Source organism: Empidonax traillii, unplaced genomic scaffold (genome assembly GCF_003031625.1).
Source record: "Empidonax traillii isolate 1590-97213 ecotype Southwest subspecies unplaced genomic scaffold, ASM303162v1 scaffold808:size486820, whole genome shotgun sequence".
NCBI lineage: Eukaryota > Metazoa > Chordata > Aves > Passeriformes > Tyrannidae > Empidonax > Empidonax traillii.
Window position 1 is genome coordinate 141364 of NW_020956001.1, and position 22149 is coordinate 163512.

The following is a 22149-nucleotide window of genomic DNA, read 5'->3' on the forward strand; positions in this document are numbered from 1 at the left end:
CACTGTTTCTAAATATATAACCAGTCTTTCTTTTTTTAAAAAGTTTTATTTTAGTTGCTTACAGCTTTATAAGAGGTCAAGAATTGTAGATGAATATTTTAAATGTTCCAAATATTGGCCAAACAGTGGAACCTTGTCAAGGAGAAGACCAGGGATGTTACAAGGCTTTGCACTTGTTAAACAGCCCTGCAGAGCTCTTCCTGGAGAACTCCTGCGTGTCCCATCTGAGCGCTGCCTCTCTCTTGCAGCGATGGAGTGGGTGGACATAGAGCACCGCACCTTCACCGGGATCCTGAGCAGCATCTTCTGGAGCATTGGGAACATGCTGCTGGCCATGGTAGCGTACTTGGTGCGGGAATGGCACTGGTTGTTGGTAGCTGTAACAGGACCTTGTCTTCTGAGCATTGCCTTCCTGTGGTGAGTGAAGTGACAGGGTGGCTGGTGGGGATGGGAGCAGGCTGTGATTTGCCTACTCTGCTCTGTGAGCTTGGCAAACATCAGAACGCTGATCCTGGGGTTCACTCCAGCAACTTCAAGAGGAGCAGGACTCATCTGTGTCCCGCACTCGGATTGCCCACGCGTGGCAGCTTTTGACGACAGCAGAGCCTGGGTTTCATCTCTCCAACAAGGCCAGGAGCAAAGGACACATCACAGCTTTGGGGACAAGGAGGAGGCAGGACTGGGGCTGAGGCCAGGCATTTGGATGACAGGTTGCAGCACAAGGGAGCAGGATTTGGTGCTGCATGCTCTGTCATATGTGTTAGAGTAAAGAAAAGATACCTCAGTAAAGGGAGGCAGGACCAGAACCCTTGTCTTTAATCCTCAGTAAACTCAAGATAACTAATTTATCCATCCTCTGTCCCTACCTCACTGGGAAGGATACTTTTGGCACCAATTTTTCCATGAGATCCAATGACACCTTCAGGCCAGGTCAGGTTCATTTACCTCTGTACTTCCCATGGCTTTCGCAGCTGTGTAACCATTCTGATGGGCCAAATATACTTGCTTTCTGTGGCCTGTTTCCCTCCTGTAGCATTATTTAAGAAATATATGACATGTCATAACGCTTAAAATGGGAGATGGTTCATTTAATAGAAGTAACTTTGATTTTTTTTTCATGTAGTAATACAAACTAGAATACAGAGTTCATTCACTGACAGTGTGATTGTCATGTGAAGTGAATTGCATCAACTTAGCTGACAATCCGAAACAGTCCTTTGAATAAGCAGCTCCATTTACTGGCTGGAAAAAAAGGCTTGTGCTCAAATAAGCAAGCAGGTATTCCCACAACTGCCCTACTGAAAGCATTCAGCAACGGGGGGCGTGTCTCCTTCAACTTAGGGTGGTTGTTTGGTTCCTTTTGGAGCGCAGTGCTGGATCACACTGCAGAAGTCACAGATGTGTCCCTCAGGGGGATGGGGGGCTGTAGCTGGAAACCATGCAGAATAAGTTCTGATTGTTAGACACATGGGTCCAAAAATTATGTGCATAATCACTGAACAAAAAGAGCGATATCCAAATCCTAAAGTGCCTTTCAGCTGCTATCAAGGATGCTTCTGAAGACTATGGTTTGCTTGCTTACTGTGTCTGTCCCTCAGCATGAAGCAGTAGATTAAACAGCTGCACAGATCTAGTACAAAAATCTCAAATAATCCTTACTAAAAATGGAATATAAACTGGTGCTGTTTTTATTCAATGGCTAAAGAAAGATGTACTGTTTCACCGGCTTTCTGGCAAAGAGCAACATCTGATATTTCACTGATCAAGTCCAACACAACTAAAATATGTGTTCTGCCGAGTTTTTTAGTTTGAGTTGTTTTGCTTGCTTTCTAGGACAACTAGCCAAAAAAACCTGAGTCCTTGGAAGTGCTGAAATTCACAGATACATTTGGACCCACCCTTTCCATGGCAGCTGTTTGGTTCTTTTCTCTTACTGTATCTTTTATAAAGATTAGTTCTCCAACAAAATATACTGTAGTCTGATCAAAATTCAAGCACTCAAAAGGCCAGTGACTAGCAGATAATTAAAACTCCCTGAAGTATGGAATTAAAATCTAATTTAGCACTCTGCAGATACTATTGACACAATGTCAGAACTCAGTGGACACATTAGACAACAAAAACACATAATATTACACCCCAGAGACAGTAGTGATGAGCACAAAATGCCACTTTTCCTTCTTTATATTTCCCAAGGTGCACTGGGTTGTAAGTTTGTGGGAAGGAGACGAAAACTTTCAACAAGACCAGTTCTGCAAACGTTTTTGTTCTGCATGTCATTTTCAGTTACTGCTTAAACAGTGACAGCAGTTGTTCATTAGTTTTGCTATAATCTAATTTAGTGCACTTGAATCATGAACAGCTTACAGGGATCTGGTCTCAGACCATTCTAGTGGGAGACTCCAATGAGAGACTGACAACTATGTGACCTCAGTAGACCTCAAACCCACAGTTCTTCAGAGTTGTAAATCTTCCCACTGGCCGCACTGCTCAGCTGAAAGTCTTCATGAGAATGGCAGATTCTGGTTTTCATTTCTCTCCAGGGACAGATTTGTGTAGCAGGAGGTAGGTGTTGGCTGCTCTAGCAGGACTTGGGCACTCAGGGGTATTTCTGCTGGGCCCTGACTGCTCTGGGCACCCACACACCACCATGTACCCCCTAGGCCACACGGGCTGCACTGTGGCCTGGGAAGCTCTGGGGCTTGTAGCCATGAATTGCAGGCAGATGCAAGATTAGAGAGAAGTCCAAGGAGAGGGAGTTGCACACGCTGGTTTAAGACAAGCGCTGGATCTTTTGCTGGGACAGAAAAATAAGAATCACAGGACTCCTACCCTACACAGGTCTGCTAAGCAGACCTCCCTGAGTTGCTAGTTAGCTCTACACAGCACAGCATCCCTGGTCGTTCAGTGACTGGCTTGGGCACTTTCCTGAGGGCTGCAATCTGAATGATTCAGACCCGCTTGACTGTCTTGTGCAGGTTGAATTATTGTGAAAACCAAATAATTTAAGCAACTAAAAAGTATAGAGCTCACTACTTCATTGTAATTTTTAATATCCTACAATTTCAAAGTTTAAGAAGTCACAGAAAGCACGAATGTGTAAACTCTCTGGGGCCAATTTTAATTGATAAAAGTTTGGAACTTCAACCAGCTCAGAAAATTCAAGCTTTGATCAAAGATCACATGATTAAAATTTTGGCTAGACATACATCAGTTAGCAGACTGCACTCCTCTAGGGGTAGAAGAGCATATAGGTGCAAAAAGGGTGTCCTGTTACTCTTATTCTCGTGCACCATAGTTGCTATTTTTGGTTGAGGTCGAAGTGTCATAAAGAGACCAGAGCCATGAACGTGGGGTGGAAAACATGAAGGAACACTGTCTTCTCTCCTTGCATCAGGTGGGTCCCAGAGTCTGCCCGGTGGCTCATAGCCAAAGGCAAAATGAAGCAAGCTCACAGGCATCTGCTTAGATGTGCAAGAATGAACAGAAGGAAAGATTTTGCTGTCTCACCAGAGGTAAGAAACTGAAGATCCAGACACATGCTCTTCCTTTCTCACTTTCTATATTTTACTTCCATTTGATACCTGAAGCAATGCTCAGCCTGCAGTGTGTTCTGTGGGGCACTGTGGTGCACAGGGTGCCATGCTCCTTTTTACTCTAGAAAGCACCTACATTCACTCCTAATGATAAGCAGCAGCCCAGTACCCATAAGACCAGAAATCCCCTTCATTACATGGAGTGTCTTTCCACTCATTATTGCCATGACAAGTGGCCTCAGTGGACTGGACACTGGACTAAATACACAGTGAGAGAAAAGTGCAGCCAGGGAAAATAAGGCAGAGGCATCACTCCTATAACAGACAGGAGACTGTGCAGTTGCACAAGGAACTCATCCAACTTAGTGTTTACCTTCTTGGTCACTGTAGTATTTGCCAAGTGTTGGTATAGTGCTGGAAGAAAGCAAACACACATTAATAACATGTGGGTAGCATATTTTCTCTCATATTGCACTTGAAATACTCCATGTAGTACGATTCAAAAATGCAAAAGCTAGTCCACCTTAGGCTGTATTTAGTGTATGTATGAAACTGGAAGACTGTCAGCAACAGTGCCCCAGTAATCAGTGTGGGTGTAAAGAACATTCAGCATAATCAAATTTTTCCCCTGGCTAAAACTTTGCTTTCAAGTCAGTCATGGTTCTGCCAGCACTTTTAAAGGGATGTGGCAAGGGTGAGGCACTGGGCTAAGTACACATGCATCCACTGGTTTGAATCCATTTTTGCCTGGCCCCAAAGGTGTAAAGAATGAAGTGTCTCAGCTTGATGTCTGAACAAACGAAGAGGAAGGGGAACACTAACAAATGGACAGCATTTAATTTTTAAAAAGCAGTTTCTTAATATCTTTCAAAGAGGTGATTAGCCCTTTTGATTTATGACAGAAAAATGGTGTGGCCCATGCAGCTCTGAGGCTGGGATTAAGTCTTTAAGCAAAAGCTTTGGCTGAGGCTTTGCTCTCTCTGAAGAGGATACTGATTTGAGATTACATATAACTACTTAGCGGACTCTCTTCTCAAGGTTTCCTATGTTTCATAACCTAATCAATTTTAACTGTCCTACCCTGCATTTGCTGATGATTTTTGGACACAGTGAAGTGAGGCTGAGAGGAATTCTCTCCCAATAGTAGGTATCCACATCATTACTGTCTGAAGCCTCCTTTAAACTGCAATCTAACGACCAGCCGGCAGGGGCTGGCGTGCGATTCTCCTGACCAAATGCGAATGCAGTTCTTTCCTCTGGAGTGAAATGACTTCATCATTTCCGCTAGAGATCTCCATTAAATACACAGCGAACCCAGGGCAACTAGCTTGGGTATAGCTGCGTTGCAGACCTGCGGTTGTGTGAATTCCTTGCATCTCAACCAGTGAGCAGAACTTACTAACTCTACTGGTACCTACCCCTCAATCAATTGCCAAAAGCCTTCGTGAATAAGCACTCTCTTCTTCCTCATGGGCAGGGTTCACTCCTGTGTCCTTGACTTTTTTATGTATGTATTTACATAAACAGATGTATAAATAATTACACTTTATTTAAAGTGTTATAAATGCACTCCAAAAACACAGCATGCAGCTCACTGTTAGCTGCTGTTTGAGACCTCATAAAACAGCAGGCAGCCACATGGTGAATAGTGTGGAACTGACCAACACTGACCTTGCTAACACCATGATCTGCCATTTCTCTACAACCCTTTCTGCCACATAGGGTATGTGGGTAAGAGGGAAGAAGGGGCCATGAGAAGAAAAACAGGTCTAAAACAGTAGGCAATCTGTGAAGCTGTAGGAAGACATGCCTCTGACAACGTATGCTCACAGAATTGTTCTGCAATGGGAATGCGTGATAAATCCAAGGCAGAGCTGAAGCTGGGAAGGGTAAAGTTCCCAGCCTGTCTAGGGTTTCATGTCTGGATCCTAAAAATACAGCAGCTGAACTATTTCCTTCATTCCATCTCTCCCAGGCCCTGACAAGGATGGCAACAGACAAAAAGCCAGGAGGGAGTTACTTCTACATCAGCTTGTTCAGGACACCAGTCCTGCGGAAGATCTCTCTGTGTTCTGGGGTCGTGTGGTAAGCTGTGTCGCTTCACATGGGGGCTTCATCCTGCATTTCCCCAGAGGGATTTCCCTAAGTCCCATCTCTATACACTCCTTGCAGGTTTGGTGTTTCCTTCTCTTATTATGGCATGAGCCTGAACCTGACTGGCTTTGGGCTCAACATCTACCTCTCCCAGTTTGTGTTTGGTGTCATTGAGATTCCAGCCAAGATGATCATGTACGTGCTGGTGAACAGAGTTGGACGGCGGCAGAGTCAGGCGTGGACACTCATCCTGACCGGACTATGCATAGGAGCCAACGTTGTCATTCCCAAGTGTGAGATGCTCTTCTGCTATTTGCAGTACTTGCTAAAGGGGAGGTTTCCATTCCGTGTAGTGCTAGAGAAGGAAAACCACAGATCATGTTCACAGGCAATTCTGTATAGTAAAGTCCTCCACCTAAGAGGTGTCTATGAGACTAGGTCATATGGGGTAGCCCTAGTATCTGGTGGCAACAGATGGTTTCCATCTGTGAAGGGCCCAGCAAGGTAAAGTGCCTATCTTAATTATAGATGTTGTACAATGGGAAATGTCAGGACCTATCCTTTCATCATTTCAGCTCCCATTTGGGCTAACAACAAACTGACAGATCCAACCTTTGGAGACAGCAGCTCCAGGGCTATGAAACTCCATTTTGTCTGTGGGAGCATTGAACCTTCTCCCTGGTTATACATGAGGCCACAGGAAGCTTCTTCCTAGAGGCAGCTCTTTGACCATTGTCACATACGCCTTTTCTTTCCCCTAGCCTTCACCTCCTTGCGTTCTGTAGTAGCCATTATGGGCAAAGGCTTCTCAGAAGCTGCATTCACTACTGTCTACTTGTACACCTCTGAGCTCTACCCTACCATACTGAGGTAAGAGATGCCACTCCCTTGAATGCACACCCAGAGCCTCGGTGGGGCATTTGACATCAGCACAGCAGGACGTGCTGTTGGCCAGACTGGTCCCTTGCCTCTGGAAATAGCAGGTTCTAAGGATTACACATACTCACAAAAAAAGGGGAAGAAAGCCACCCTTTCTTGTTATGTGGGTTATGTGTGGTTGGGTTATGCCTGGTCAGTTTATGCTGGCAGGGAGACGAATGGAAAGGTGAGGATTTTTTGTGTGGGAAGATTTTTGAACTCTATAAGGCATCTGTGCTCAGATCCCTGCGATAATCTGTCAGCAACTGTTAAAAGACCCTGAAAAATCAAGTTTTAGAAGGGACACGTACTACCACATGTTTGAGAGTCTTTTGGACATCAGATGATATTAAAGCATGGATTAACTAGCCTTCCAGGAGGAAAAAAAGAATTTACTTGAAATATCTGGGTAACTAACAAAAAACCAGATTTACCGTCTGCATAGTTTGGGATATAGCTGGACTGGTGGAAGGAACCACCTCACTGCTTTGTGAAAGTCTGAAAAAACCCTCATGAATCTCAGCAGGCCTCGTAACTTATCTCACCTCTGTCCCTTCATGCCCAGAGTACCCTTCTATGCCATTTGGTCCTTTAGCTTTCAGTGGTCTGTTGCATGTGGCAAATGATGCATATTTAAACCAAACTTGTAATACTGATCTGCTACTTTTCATCTCAGATTGGTTTGTATTTTTCACGCTCAAAGAACTTGACAAGAGACAAAATTGTTGGTTCCTTCTGCAGTGCTTGTTCTGTATATGCACAAACAGATCCTGGGATCCTTGTTATCAGTGTGAAATGCCACCCATCCCCTCAAAATTAAGTCATATTTTTGGTCTCTGTACCAAGCTCTCCTGGGCTCATCGCTACAACAGGACCAAATGTGCTCACAGTTATCTCTAGTGTATACCACCTGCCTGAAAGTACCTGGGAAAAGCTGGAACTCGGGTTTGCTCTCAGCAGGTCAGAGGACTTACTATTAGAAAATGCTCTCAGGGTTTTAGACATTTAAAGTGGAAATAACTTTAGAGCAGATATTTTTAGTGTGGAACTGCAGCTTCATTCTCATAATAGATATAAATATTTCTCACAGTTGTTCTCTGGGAAATACTATGATTGTAGGAAGATATGAAGAAAGAAGAAAAAAACCCTAGGAAAAAACTGGCAGAGGAAAAACCTGGGGCAAAAAAAGTCTCAGTACTTAAAGAAAAATGTAGGGGAAGGGGCAGAATTCTGCACTTTTTCCCAAGATCTGATATGATAGAAGTACCCCCCCCCCTCTTTCTCGTGGTGGTCTGCACCTTTCCAGGCAGAATGGGATGGGGTACACCTCCTTTGTGGCACGCCTCGGCGGGGCTTTGGCCCCACTTGTGTTCCTGCTGGACCAAGTGTGGAGGTCTCTGCCAGAGGTGACATACTGCAGTGTAGCGGTGTGCAGCGGCGCAGTGGCCTTTCTGCTCCCGGAGACGCTCAACGTGTGCCTGCCTGAGGGTATTGAGGACGTCGAGAAGGCACAGTGAGTCAGCTCCCTCCTGCCCTGCACATGGAGTTCGCTGAGACACAGGGGACATAAGCCCCTCTGTTGCCTGCAATTCCCTGTCTTTGAGTGGCAGCAGATGAAGGGACAGCCTGGTGGTGACTGGGTTGTCAGGCTTCCTGCTTTTCTGTCCATCAGCCCAAACATGCGTTTTTTTCTTCCAGAGTGAAAGTGCCACCAGAAATCAGTGCTCCCGAGGGCATGCCGCTACAGTCTCTGAAGTGAGGGACTCCATGGGACAGCCACCGTGTAGGAGTGCACAACTGGCCCTTTCTTCACTTGCTATCTTTTCAGCAGCAGTTTATCACTCTGGTTTATCAAGATCCTTCTCGAATTGGACACAGCACGAGATGCAGTCTGACGAGCCCTGAGTGAACAGCCCCTTCCCTCCACTTCCCAGCTGTGCCCGTTTGTAGGGCTCAGGGCTGCGCCTGCCAGACCTCGCAGAGCCCTCTCCAGCTCCAGCCTCTGTCATTGCTGATTTTCCCCTTCACCCCGAATTTCATGGGCATGCTGTCGTCTCCCGCCTGTCTGGGTCCTGCTGGAGGGCTGCCTGTCCTCTGCGTGCTGGCTGTTCCCCGGCTCCCAGAGGAGGTCCGTACCCGTGGGGTGGTCACGGCAGTCCGTGTGTGCGGTCAGGGCCAGCCCAGACCTGGCAGTGACTCCGGCTGCTGAGACCAAGGCTGGAGTCGCACCAGCCCTGCAAGGCTGTGGTGTCACAGGGCAACCACCACCCGCCAGTGCCCACGGCCTGCAGCACCGCCTGGGTGCTGGCTAGGCTGCAGCCCCGGGACACCACGGCTGGGGGTCCGAGCCCAGCGGCGGGGACCCACTGAGAGGGGAGCACCCGCGACGGGCCCTGAGCACCGGCGGGCAGCACTGCTGGCAGGGGGTGACAGGAGTAACCGAGGCACAGCGGGAAGCGGCGAGGCCGGGCCAGGTGCCCGAGGCGCACAGCACCGCCTCCACCGGCTCCGCGGCATCACGGGGCGGGGAGGAGCCGGGGCCGGGGCAGGGAGTGGTTCTGGTTCCGGGTCAGTCCCCGCCCGGGCAGGCTCCTCGGGCGGTGCGCGGGGGTGGCGGTCCCGGCCATGCGGAGCCGGGCCGGGCGGCGGCGGCCGCGCAGGGCCCTGCCTGGGCTGTGGCGGGGCCCCGTGAGCCGCCGGGGGTAGGGCGGGGTGTTCCCCTTCCCTCTCCCCCCACCCCCCTCCCCCGTCGCCATGTACACCTTCGTGGTGCGGGACGAGGGCAGCAGCGTGTACGCCGAGGTGAGCCGGCTGCTGCTGGCCAGCGGGCAGTGGCGGCGCCTCCGCAGGGACAACCCCCGCTTCAACCTGATGCTGGGCGAGAGGAACCGGCTCCCCTTTGGCAGGCTGGGTAAGGGCTCCCCCCACCGCGGCCGCCCCCGCCGGCAGCACGACCCGGCCTTCCCCTGTCCCCCTGCAGCCCGGGGCTGCCGCTGTCCCCTCCCGTCCCCGGTGATCCACCGCCGCAGGGCGGGGTCCTCGCCGCAGCCTCCGCTGCGGGCACGGGCAGGGCGCTCCCCGGCGGAGACCCCGCCGTTCGGGAGGCGGTGCCCCCCGGCCCCTGTCACCGTCCTGTCGCCGTGACCGCGTGCGGGGCTCCCTGTCGCCGGGGATCCCTGTCGCCGGGGATCCTGTCACCGGGGCTCGGCCGCCGCCCTGGCCTCCGTCGCCCAAACAAAGGGCGGGCAACGAAGGGTCTCCATGCAGCCGCCTCCCGACCCCCGGCAGGGCTCTCTGCAGGCCCTGCTGGCGCCAGCCAGGACTCGAAGGATCCCCCTCCCAAGCTCCCCGGGAATGGTTTCACCGGTGCCCCCCAGAACACCCCCTGCCCAGCTTGAAGGCTGTGCTGTGGTGAAGCGGGTTTGTGGGGGGTGTTCAGGGATCATCCGCCCCCCCCCATCTGGCATTTGGCAGATATTAGGGTCCCAGCCCCCCGGGTGGAGCCCTGCTTCCCGGACTGCCCTCCTTGTCCTGCAGCAACGTCCTTGGCACTGTTTGCACCATTGCAGGGGGCTTCAGGCGCACAGCGTGGGTTTGTGCGGGGCACAGTGGTGCCAGTGGCATTCCCCTGCCTGGTGCTGGGCAGGGACATTGCAATGCTGAGCTTAGGTGTTATAGGGTGTTTCTGGTGTTTGGGACAGGTGGGGAAACAGGTCTAAACCAGGCACACTCAAACCCTCACCCCAGAGTCGAGGCTGGTGGGGATGTGCCTCTGCAGGGCTTGGTGGGGGTGACAGCACTAGTCCCTGGATGTCTGGAGCAGCATGTGGGGAATTCCAGAGGCTCTTTGCATTGTAGAGCCCCACCCTGCCCTGGCCCACCACCTTTTTCCCTGCTACTTGACCCCCACTGTCACACTTGCCAACATGCCGGGCCCTGGGAGCTGCCCTATGCAGGCTTGTCCCATGGCAGACGGGGCTGTCAGCACAGCCACCCTGGCCCTTCGCTCCACTGGATGGTGTGGAGCCCAGGAGCAGGGAGGGGAAGTGCTATGGACTGCCCACAAGCAGGGAGAGCCAAGCCAGGCACTGGCAGTGTTGCAGGGTGTGGCGGGAAGCAGGGATGCACTGTCATCTTGGCTCTGTTTTTTTTCTTCCTGGGGTGATTTTGCAGCACTGCTTCTAGCTGCAGTAATGTCAAAACAGGAGGAGCCCCCTCATTCCAGCAGCTCAGGGGCAGGACAGCTTTGCAGCCCCTTTTCTTGCAGTAGAGACCCAGCTCTGACTGCTCTCCCAGATTTGCAAGTCACCAGCTTCAGCACCTCTTCCCTTGTCTCCTCATGCATTGGTGAGTGGAAAGTCCCCATCACATGGCAAGGCCATCTGGTCACCTTCCAGCATTGGGGTGTCTGCAGCAGTCAGGGAAGCACTGAGAGCCTTAAGCAGTGAGGCCGCTCACACGTGCTGACAGCAGGCACAGCGAGCAGACCTCTGCTTTACCATGCCCAGCATGGAGAGCCTATGAGCATCAGGCCTCACTGCAGAACGAGTACCATTCTTTGATGTGAGTGGGCATACACAGCACATCAAACCATGGCTTGTGGCCATCTCTTACAAACCCTTTCCATCCTCCAAAAGTTTCCTGGGGTGATGGAAGGACTTCAGTGAGCCCCTCAGCTTGTGTTGCCATAGGACGCCCAAAAACTCAAACCATTTCTCAGAACCAAGGCACATCTATAACCTGTGGAGAGGCACCATGCTTTGGCATTGGCTTCTTTAAACCATCCTGCTATAGCAGGAACTGGTTGCCTGAAATCAATACATTCAGAGCAAAAATAACGTGGTTATTTTGGTACATCTTCCGAAGAGCTGTATCTTTTCTGGTTCATCGTCCTAAAGCTGTCTTCCTGAGCAACTGTTGCATCAAAGCTGGTTTGGTTTTCCTAAGGGCTCTACTCATTGGAAGCAGAGTTAATTCAGGGAACTGTAGGGATTTGCATTACTCAGGGGCTAAGCTGGGTCACTGGGAGAGGGGTAGAAGTGGGGGCTCTCAGCATGTGCCACTGCTGCTGTCCAGCTGCAGGGACCTCTCTTGCTCTCACTGATAACTTAATTCTTGGGGGATTGTGCCCTTAATCTGTGAGTGTCTGCATCAAGCAAAAAAGCAGTTTGTGCTAAGCGGAGGGAAAGGAGGAAGAGGCTGCAGAGGCCTCATGTAGCAGAGGATGCTGGACTGTGCCCTGCTGGCCATGGGAGGATCACCAGTTTGATCAGTACCTTGGCAGCTTTTTATTCTTGCTAAATGCATGGTGTAGACCACGGAACATTTCCCCTTCTGCCTCATGGTCTCTCTTTGCTGGCCACCAGACCCTACGTTGCAGCCCACTGTTCCATGGCGATGCTCAGGAAGGCAGTGAGGATGTGTGTCCCCAGGATAAACTGGAAACAAAAGAAAACGTGGAGATTTTTTACTATTTTCTTTCAGTAAATTAGTACCTGGCCGTACTGGTACTTCAGACACACTGAAGTGTCTGACGTTACGGATCTTTTCTGCAGGATGGTTCTCAGCTGTCTTGTATTTAAAGATTTGTGAATAAAAAAGTGACCAAGGTCACGGACATGACTTTGGGGTTGAAAATAGATATTCACGCTCTGTGATCTTGCAGCTGCCTGGTCTTGTTTACTCCAGGCCTTTTTTCCCAGGCAAACACCAAGGAGAATAACTAAAACTCTGAATCCTTTTTCAAGGTTACAGTCCATTCCCACAAGCCTTTTTTTTTTTTGAAAGGGGGTGCTGGTGGAAGTAACTCTCATGCTTGGGGGATTCCCCTGGTCCAAGGTCATTTCAAACCAGAGCAGTTTTCCATTGTGTTTTTCCCTATTGATGCACTTGTCAGTTGCTGTCACTGGTGACCCAGGTATTGCCCTGGGCATCGCTCGCCTCTTGCACATCATCCGTGTTCATCTGCACTGGTTGTGTGGGAGAGGCTGTGTAGTGTTACCCAGATTTGTGTTACCCTTCAGACACTCGCTGCCAGCGTGTCCTTTCCAGAGAGCTTCCAGCTGAGCACAAGTGTTTGTGTAGTGTGAGCAGGTGAAAGGAGGCAGGCTGTGGTGTGGAGTCCAGTACTGGTAAGGAAGTACCCATCTGTTTGGCACTCTGTGGTATCTGTGTGGTATTGGTGAGGCAACAACTGGATACAGGGACCAGTTTGGGACTTTTCAGTGCAAGAAAGGCTTAAGACACCCTGGAGTGACTCTAGCAGGGGCCATTGGGATAGTTAAGGGGACCCAGGATGACAGCCAAGCACTGGGACAAGGATTTACAGAAGCAATATGATCTTCTTCTTTAGAGATACTCAGACTTTGACTGAACAAGAAGTTAGAGCAGAGACTCCCAGAGGTTTCTTCCCACCTCAGCTATCCAACAGGTCTTGCTGCTAGAGGGAAGGAAGATTCCAAATCTTTAAATGTTTCCCAGTGTTTTGTGATACCAGGTCCAAGAGGCTCAAAGAGGCCTTTCACTAAGATGTGATCTTTGTATCGTGGTGTGCTTCCCTGCATCCTCCACCTGCATTTAAAAGTAACCGAAATCTTAGTTTTTAAAAGCTGCCACCAGCAAATGGAGAACATTTTTGTGTGGTGCTGCCAGTTCCCAATGTGGATTAGGAAATAATTATTTTCCTTTGCAAAATGGATGTGTCAGATTAAAAACAAACAGGTAAATGCATGGGGTTTTGCAACTAAAAGAAGGAAACCACAGGAACCAGTACCAGCTTACAACTTGTTTCTATAATGCAGGGCAAAGAAACAACCTCTTTCCCCCCTCCCCCCCCCATACTGCACAGGTCCTTTGCACTAAGCAGCTGTTTTCCCTTTATTAACTGAGAAGTTTGTCTGACCTCTTTTTTTTCCCATTTCTTAGGTCATGAACCTGGACTTGTGCAGCTGGTGAATTACTACAGGGGAGCAGACAAGCTGTGCCGCAAAGCATCTCTGGTGAAGTAAGAAATTCACTGACATGCTACATGGGCTTGACAGTTTTTTTTCTAACCTTTGTTGAGTGTTGGACCTGTTTAGGGGGTATTTCACAGAACAGCTGCCCTAGGAGTGTCCTACCATGTGCTGTGTTCAGGCTCCTGTGCTGGTCTTTAGAGCTATCTGTGTGCACAAAGGCATCTTTGTAACTTCAGGGGAAATGCCATTTCCACTGTGTTGTACCTGCTTGAAACCATAGACTGTATTGAATCAGATTAGAGCCAAATCAAAAGAAAAAGAAGCACAAACATATCTGCTCTTTTTCCTTGTAGACATTTAATTAAAACCTACTGCTTTTATTCTCTGTTTCATACAGAGATGAGACAGTAATATGCTTTTAGCTAATCAGATTTGTTGGTCAAACAAGTGCTCGGAGACATTTCCAGGAAGAGCTCTGGGAGTTATTTCTGCATGACCTGCCATGCCAGGGTCTCCTGGGGAAACATGGATGAGCTTTCATTGTAGATAACCCTCGTCCCTGTGCAAACTCTGCAGCCGTTAGGGCATCTTCATGTCAGAGCTCTTGGTCTCCTTCAGTGTTTGATTCCACATGAGAGTTTGTGCTGCCTCTCACTGATGCAGTCCTGCAGACTGTGTGCTGATCCAAGGCCTCTCCTTCCCCTGCAAAGAACCTGTTTCCAGTTGCTTCTTTGGCAGTGGTAATGCCGTTTGTCAGAAACTGGCAGAGTATTTTTTAAACAAGCACCCACGGTGCTTATCAGCTGGGTTTCTCTTTGGCCTGCTGTCTAGAGGCAGTGCTGAAAGCAGCTGCACACCTGTTTTTATCACCTGGAGCTTGGCTGAGCTTTCTAACTTCACTAATCAATGATGCATCAAGCTACTTATGAATCCAAAGACAAATGACATCCCTCAGGCTCCCAGGGTGTCACTGACTGACTGCCATTTCAACAGGAAAGCACAAATGCACAAAGACAGCGTGTCATGAGCTCTGCTTTTGGCCTCAAGCAAAGCACAAAACGTTCCGAAAGGCAGGCAACTCCTTTGACAGTGAAAGAAAACAGGCCTGGGCGCTGCTAACAGGAGTTCACTGGCATCTCCAGACATTACTGGTAGAATGGGTGTGCCAGAGAGTTTGGGGACTGTGTGGTGCAAGGGGGATCCCAGATCCGTGGGGATGTGAAACGTGTAGCCATGTCCTTGCTTTCAGTGGTCTTCATCCACAGCTGGGACACCTGGTCAGATGTCAGTACGAATGAGATCAAGGACTAAGCACCAGCACAGAGAACATCACTGCTCTGGCCTCCCTTTTGCCAGTTGTGATCACTGCATCCCTCCTGCCCCGATCCATGTTAGCAAACACACCTCATCAATTCCCTTGTGCAGAGATGATGCAGGGAATGCATCACAAGCTCTATTTACATGGAAACTTCTCAGCTGTTAGTTTCATGGTATCAAAATGTTTAATGATAGCCTGCAGGTTCTGAATCAGAGTAGTGCTTGGCTGTGAGTTGGGGTTGCTTGTAGTATCTTTAGGAAAACCATAATTTCAAGGGTCTAAGGAAAATATGATAATTTAGGACAGACTGTCTGTAAACTGCTATTCCTCGTCAAGCAAAAAACCCCAGTTGATGAATTTTGTTCTTATTAAATGACCCCATGTGGCTGGGAACACTCTGGAGATTAACAGTCTGTCTTTCTTCACCCAGGCTAATCAAGACAAGCCCTGAGCTATCGGAGTCCTGTACATGGTTCCCTGAGTCATATGTTATTTACCCAACAAACTTGAAGACCCCCGTGGCTCCGGCACAGAATGGAATTCACCATCTCATAAACAACACCAGGACAGATGAGCGGGAAGTCTTCTTGGCAGCTTACAACAGGCGGCAGGAAGGCAAAGAAGGCAACGTGTGGATTGCCAAGTCCTCAGCTGGTGCCAAAGGTTCATTCTCCAGCATCATGAGTTATTTCTTGTTATTCCTTACTCCTTACATGATCCATAGAGTCCCAGGGTTTGGCTGAGCCAAGCTGATACCCAGTCTGTCTATGATGGGCTTCACTTACCAACCCTATGCCAGTCAAGGCAGCACAGGGCTCTCCTTTGTCTGTTTGGTGGCATGGGGCTCCTGACAAGCGTTGTGATGTGCACATGCTAGCCAGAACATGCATGGCAGTGAAAGGGTCTCCATATTTCTACACATGTGCCTCAAAGTGTGGGAAAGTGCTGCAGGGAGAAGGCAGTAGGGACTAGGTGAGGGAAATGGGGAGAGCAGGAGGTAAGAGGGAGCAGAACAGGGTGTGGGGAGGAGATCAGCAGGACAGCAGCCATCAAGGGCCAGGAGTGCAGCTCCCCATGCTGCAGCTATGCCTGGCTTCACCTGGGTGGAAATCTTGCTTGTCTTTCAACCAGACTCAGATGTCTAGTGTCAGTGGCCTTCCCATGGTCACACTGAGAGACTGAGCAGCCATGAGCTCAGTACACTGAAATTGCACCCAAGCCTCAGGGGAAGGTACCAGAGCAAGGACAAGCAATGCAGTGTCTGTATGTCCCTTTAATTTGAATAGGGCAGTAGATATCCAAGTGATAATGTGTCCTTCCTTGTTCCAGGGTCATTACATCACTTGCTCTACAGAAATAATGAGCTATGAGGTAGCTGGACACAGCTGTAGATGCAATGCTTTGATAACTATGTGCTGTCTGTTACTTACAGTGTTATCATGGGCACATTATTAGAATGGCTTCATTGAAAAACTTACCTGGCCATGTGTGCAGCACAGCCCAGTCTGGCTTTTTCAAAGGGAACAAGCCCACGTGTATTACTCATACTTGCAGAGCCATTTTTGATCCAGTCTTGCAAAAAGAATGTGAAAGCCAGAGGTGGCTTCCTTTGCTAGTCTGCTCTCTTGGCTGTTACCAAGAAGTATCAGAAGAGTAGGCTTTTTTTCATCAGGAACGAAGGGGAGATAAGTCCTTTTGGTATGCCAGTGATGGAAAATGTTTCTGTGTGGTAAACTGACAAAAAATCAACCTAGGTAATTGAAAAGGCCATTACTCTGGTCTACTGCAGGATGGGGAAGTTACATTCTCTACATACTTGATGTTCAAGTGTGATCCCATCTTTTCTGCACTAAAGCAGAATATCTTTTTGTATTCATCAGTGTGCTGCTGCAAATTAAAGTGGAAAGCAGACTCTCATGTTAATCTTTTAGAAGGAAGTTTTAAGTGTCTGGGGATTAGTTCTGATGAAGAAGAAAGCTTGTTGACATTGATTATCTAGACAGATAGAGCTCAGGCACAGCCCCTGGCTTGGGACAGGTCTAGTGGAAGCTTCATCATTTATCAGTAACCGGAAAATTAAAGGTTTTGGATGCCCTGACTTAAAAGTTGAGATATTTCAAGTGTGGCTAGAGGTTTAGGTCTTTTTTTTTGAGAGAAGGAACAGCTGCCCCACGTAAGCTGCTTTGCTGCCTCACTGGATTGCTGACTAGGTGCACAGTTAAGCTGACCCCTCCTTGATTTGCCATCTGTCCAGTGCAGAATGGGTGCCTTATGATCTTCCCACTGCAGGGGCTTTACTGGCTTACAGGGATGTTGTTTCCCTTCTTCCTCCAGTGCACAGTTGAAGTTGTGCCAGTACAAGTTTCTGCCTGACTCTGCTGTGATCAGGGGACTAAAAAAATCTTGCCCTCTGCATAAAGCACGGGTGAGAAAAATACTTTGGTGACAGGACTTCCTTTCAGTGGAGGATGCTGGGGTGAATGGGAGGTCAGTAGGGCTGAGAAGCTGTGACTCAGGTATGCAGAGCATGGAGCATTGAGAGTACCTGCAGGGCTGTGTTGACAGTGACCTTCAGAAGTCACAGCTAGGAGCATTTTCCCATTGGACTTTCCTGTCAATCTCTGCCTGTGCTCCAAACCTTTCTTTATTATACCTTCGATGCCCCCTTGAAGTGTGGGGGTTTTTGCACAGTATTTCCCCCAAAACACTCAGCACAAAATTAAGACTAAGTCATTGGGTTTAGGCCAAAAAGTTAACTAAACATCTGAAGAATGGGCATAGTGCCAGGGAAGTATTAGATAACTTTAGCTGAGCTGACTTATCCCTCATGCCACCATGGCATCCATAGGTTCTTGCATGTTGCATGGCTTTTTGGGCAAATGAGCCATGGTCCACTTGGGGCCTGAGAAAGCTCCAGCAAAGGTGGAATGATCCTGTACCTAATTTTGTCTTCATTTTTCTGTGCCAGGAGAAGGGATCCTAATTTCATCAGAGGCTACAGAGCTTCTGGACTTCATCGATGAGCAGGGACAAGTGCACGTGATTCAGAAATACCTGGAGAATCCTCTACTTTTAGAGCCAGGGCATCGCAAGTTTGACATCAGGTAACCTTCTCTGCTTTTGTACCACCAGAGTACTTTTTCATGCTGTTTCTTTTTGAGCCACTGAGACTGGAGTTTGTTCTCTTGTCCCTCAGGAGCTGGGTTCTCGTGGATCATCAATATAATATCTACCTCTACAGAGAGGGTGTCCTGCGGACCTCTTCCGAACCATATAACAGTGCTAATTTCCAGGACAAAACCTGCCACTTGACCAATCACTGCATTCAGAAGGAATATTCCAAAAACTATGGGCGATATGAGGAAGGGAATGAAATGTTCTTTGAGGAGTTCAACCAGTATCTGATGGATGCCCTGAACACAACGCTTGAGGATGGCATCTTACTGCAAATCAAACACATAATAAGGTAGTCAGCTACTTGCTGCGTAGGAAAACATAACCCTTCAGTGACAAGAAATGTGTACAGACAGCTGGGAGAGCAGATAGACCAAGAAAGGAAGGGTTTCAATTGCTTAAATTTAAGATAAGGCCGTAAATACCCCAATGGCATTGCTTAATGAAAAGGCACCTCAATAGGTGCCGTTTCCTCAGTGGTATGTGTCAGTATGTCTGCATTTTGCCAACTGTGGCTGGAGAAGGATGGAATGATAAGGGACGACAGCAGGTCAAAAGACAGGGCTAGGAGAGGTTGAGATTATAAAAGGTGTGAGGGGCAAGAGGGGAAATGAAGCTGGAGTTGAGTCTGTGGGGTTTTGATGCTTCCCCCACCACCAGCAAGCAGCAGCACATGGCATTGGCCTTGGTCATCGTACTCAGTCTCCAGAGCCAGCTCCCTCCTAGGCACAGAAAGTACCTACAGAGATATCAGAGATCATGGTGCTTTAGAGAATCTAGGTCTTGACAAAGCAATCCTTCATGAAGGAATTTACTTTGCAAGTACCCCATTGCTGTTGATTGCACCAAAACGACATGACAGAATCTTTGAGGGACTTGGAGGCAAATGAGCATCCAGTGGCAGTTCCTTGGGGACGTGCTGCAGCCCTTTGTGGCTCCAGGCTCTAATTGCACATCTTGTTTTTCAATTTGCCTGATACAGTAGTGAGGGAGGATGCTGCTCTCCAGCTCTTTAGGAATTAATTCAGGGGTGTTCCCATGTGTATTTTCATGGCTGGAGGACCTCACTTGCAGGGACCTGGTTACCATGGCAGGTATGGTATATAGCTTGTAATTTGGGGCACTTTCAGGGCAATCCCTTTCACCTGACTGTGTTATGCATATGCCCTCAGAAGCTGCAGTGCAACAGGTGTCCACAGGGCTCTTAATGTTGAGTTTCTGTTTTTCCCTTCGCAGAAGCTGCCTTATGTGTATAGAGCCTGCAATCAGCACGAAGCATCTTCACTACCAGAGCTTCCAGCTATTTGGTTTTGACTTCATGGTGGATGAGGAGCTGAAAGTCTGGCTAATAGAAGTCAATGGGGCCCCAGCGTGTGCTCAGTGAGTAATCAGTTCCCGTAATACTCTTGTGATGCCACCATTCACATGAGTCACCCAGAACTTGGCTATGTCCAAATTCCAGGTGAAAAAGGTGGAAGAAAGAGAATTAAAAGGGAGTTTTTGAGACTAACCCACATTGGATACTGCTCTAAGTGCTGTCAATTTGGGCTCATTGCTCCTGTCTCTGTGTTTGGTATCCTCCGGCTTCTTTCTCGTGTGAGATGGGGCACTAACCTCAGTTTTTGAACAAATGAGTTTGAATATAACTTGGGTCATTTTTATTACTATTGGGCTGAAGTTATGCTGCAGATTTAATGCTTTGGGGGTCAGAGTGTTTCTCAGTCTCTCTTGTGGAGCCACTGAACACGTAATAAATGAGTAGCATTAAGGGCGGCAGCTGGAAGTGAGTGACTAAATTTGCAGGCACAGGACGCCAGAGCACACAGTGGATGCTGCAGACATTGGGTCAAAGCTTCCACTAGCCACAGGGAGGCTAGGACAGCCAAACAGCCCTGGCCATGAACATCTTTGCATAGGCACAACGGGAAGTGCTCTATTATGTGATTGAGACAACTGCAGGAGACTAGAAATCTTTGCTAAATGAGCATCTGGATCATATAAAACCCTAGCAAAACAGAACAGGCTGTACATCAGTACACTAGAATTTGATCAGACTAGATGTAGATTAGATTAAATTAAATTAGATTAGATCACCGCTAACAGTAGACAAAAGATACTGGTTAAAGTTACCAGGCAGCCTGTTCAGCAGCCTTTTTAGGGATAGGGCTTGGGAATCTTTCTTTGTCCAGAATGCCCAGTTCACCATGTGCACCTTGGTGCAATACTGCCTTGCACCTCCTTGTGTTGCTGTATGGGTAGAATTTGGCTATTGCTGGGTGGATTTGGATTGCAGCAGTGCCCTGTCTGTTTTTTGCCTCTCTGGGCACTTGGAAGATACTGAAAGCAGCTGAGGTAGGTTTTGGCTAATAGCCAAATTAGGCTTTTCTTCAAGGTTATTCTAGTTTATGGCACCCATGTCACACAGTTCCCATTTAAAGAGAAAAAAATTGGCTTCTGAAAGCCAATAACATTCCCAGGAGCTGAAAAAACATCTTGCTGTCATGTATCCCCAAAGGCATGGAGTAAAGGACATTTTTAATCCTAGGAAAGACAGCTTGTCTCATATGCCAGCATGCTCAGGGAGGTTACACACGTATTGCCTTCAGCAGAAAATTAATCTATTGTTAACTCATCTCAAACACCTTGTCTCTCTTCTCCCTAAACCTGCTCTCTACGAGTTGTGCCATGGTGAAACATATCCTGTGCTTCTGGAGGTCCTGTGAAGCCTCTGTACCTGGTCACAAGCTGATGTGAACAACTTAACCCCGGCACAGCATTTCATCAAACCATGAATGCATCAGAGCAGTCTCTCTGGGGCACATCCACATGTGAATGGGGTCTGGTATAGTAAATCAGGACTCCCCGAAATGGAAGGCTGGCACAGGGGGTGCTGAGATGTCTGCTCCCAGACATCTTGTTGGCTCAAGTCTGGGGCCTGAGGATGTGGAGACTCTGCTCTGTAGCCTGTCCTGATAGTAAACATAAATAATGGGTTTTGTGGTCCTATCTGGCAGGGAACAATATTGGGAATAGGATCACCATTGAAAAAGAAGATAGTTGCTGGTGTACGCAGGGAGGAGATGGAAGAGATGCTGCCCTCTTCCTGTTTGCCACCCTGCTGCTCCTTGTAATGGGAGTAGGATCTTGTAGATCCTGCCAGGAAAATGCATGTCTACATAAAAATTGGTTGTGGGTCTGCTGGTTTGTCCTGCCTGGGTATCTGATTTTGTCTCTCTCATCTCTTAGGAAGCTGTATGCAGAGCTCTGCCAAGGAATTGTGGATGTAGCCATCTCTAGTGTTTTCCCCCTCAATGACACTGGGCAGAAGATGAGCCAGTCATCATCGATCTTCATCAAGCTGTGATGACATCAGGACTGCCACTGCTGTGAACAGGGAGAGACTGCGTCCCTGGGATCAGCACATTTCGGTGGCCTATCTCAGTAATATGCCAAAAAGTGATAGAGACAGGCTTCTTATTTTCTTGGAAACCACAGGGAAAAACAACAAAACAGGCATCCACTCAAAGCTGTGATTAGCCAGAGCTGCTCAGATAACTCTGCCTGCATTCACCAAAATCCACTTTAGAAACAGCTTCTGTAACTTTGATATCTGAAACAAATCTCTCTGGGAGAACAACAAAATAACCTTAAAATCAAACTCCAACAGGGATACTGTATATGCTCTATTAGCTCCTCCTTTTCTATAGAGATAACACTGGGTTTTTTAAGGGAACTGAGCAAAGAGAAAGATGAAGTTGTCCTCCCGCTGTGTTTGTTCCTTCCTCACCTATTGCATCATTAGTGCCTTAGCTCCGCTCCAAATAGGTGACTCCTTTCCTTTGTTCCTGCTCTGTTACATAGAAAGGAGCAAGCTCTCTTGCATTGCAGGGTGCCTAAAACCAGGAACACCGAGAATTCAGTTTCCTTAGGTCATTTTCCAAGCTGGTTGGCTGAACACCTAGGCAATGGCTGGCAAAAGGGTGCTGAACTGCAGACGGTGAATTAACGCAAGGAAGGAAGGCGATTTTGTTTATTTATAGCTATCCCTTTTCCTACTGAGATTTGAGTCAGTGTCTTATCCCAGTCTGATGCAGTTGAATTCTGTTTAAAAAAGGTAGAGAGCCCCCCTGAGAGCTCACTTGCGGCCTGTAGG

General features: G+C 48.2%; 2 protein-coding genes across 3 annotated transcripts in view; both read left to right on the top strand.

Moving 5' to 3' along the window:
• The window catches only part of SLC22A7 (solute carrier family 22 member 7), a 20390-nt gene extending 11974 nt beyond the window's left edge, over positions 1-8416 (top strand). For both annotated transcript variants that reach the window (XM_027901731.1, XM_027901732.1), the window contains exons 4-10: positions 249-417; positions 3398-3515; positions 5512-5621; positions 5709-5923; positions 6392-6500; positions 7855-8061; positions 8247-8416. In XM_027901731.1, the coding sequence (XP_027757532.1) occupies positions 249-417; positions 3398-3515; positions 5512-5621; positions 5709-5923; positions 6392-6500; positions 7855-8061; positions 8247-8307 (989 nt within the window). In that variant the 3' untranslated portion in view covers positions 8308-8416. The remainder of the gene's footprint in view (positions 1-248; positions 418-3397; positions 3516-5511; positions 5622-5708; positions 5924-6391; positions 6501-7854; positions 8062-8246) is intronic.
• Positions 8417-9094: 678 nt separating this feature from the next.
• Positions 9095-21755, top strand: TTL (tubulin tyrosine ligase). The gene is made up of 7 exons (XM_027901707.1): positions 9095-9459; positions 13473-13551; positions 15253-15485; positions 17791-17926; positions 18019-18288; positions 19233-19376; positions 21243-21755. The coding sequence occupies exons 1-7, from the start codon at positions 9303-9305 to the stop codon at positions 21358-21360; spliced, it is 1137 nt and encodes a 378-aa protein (XP_027757508.1). The 5' UTR covers positions 9095-9302; the 3' UTR covers positions 21361-21755.
• Positions 21756-22149: the final 394 nt, after the last annotated feature.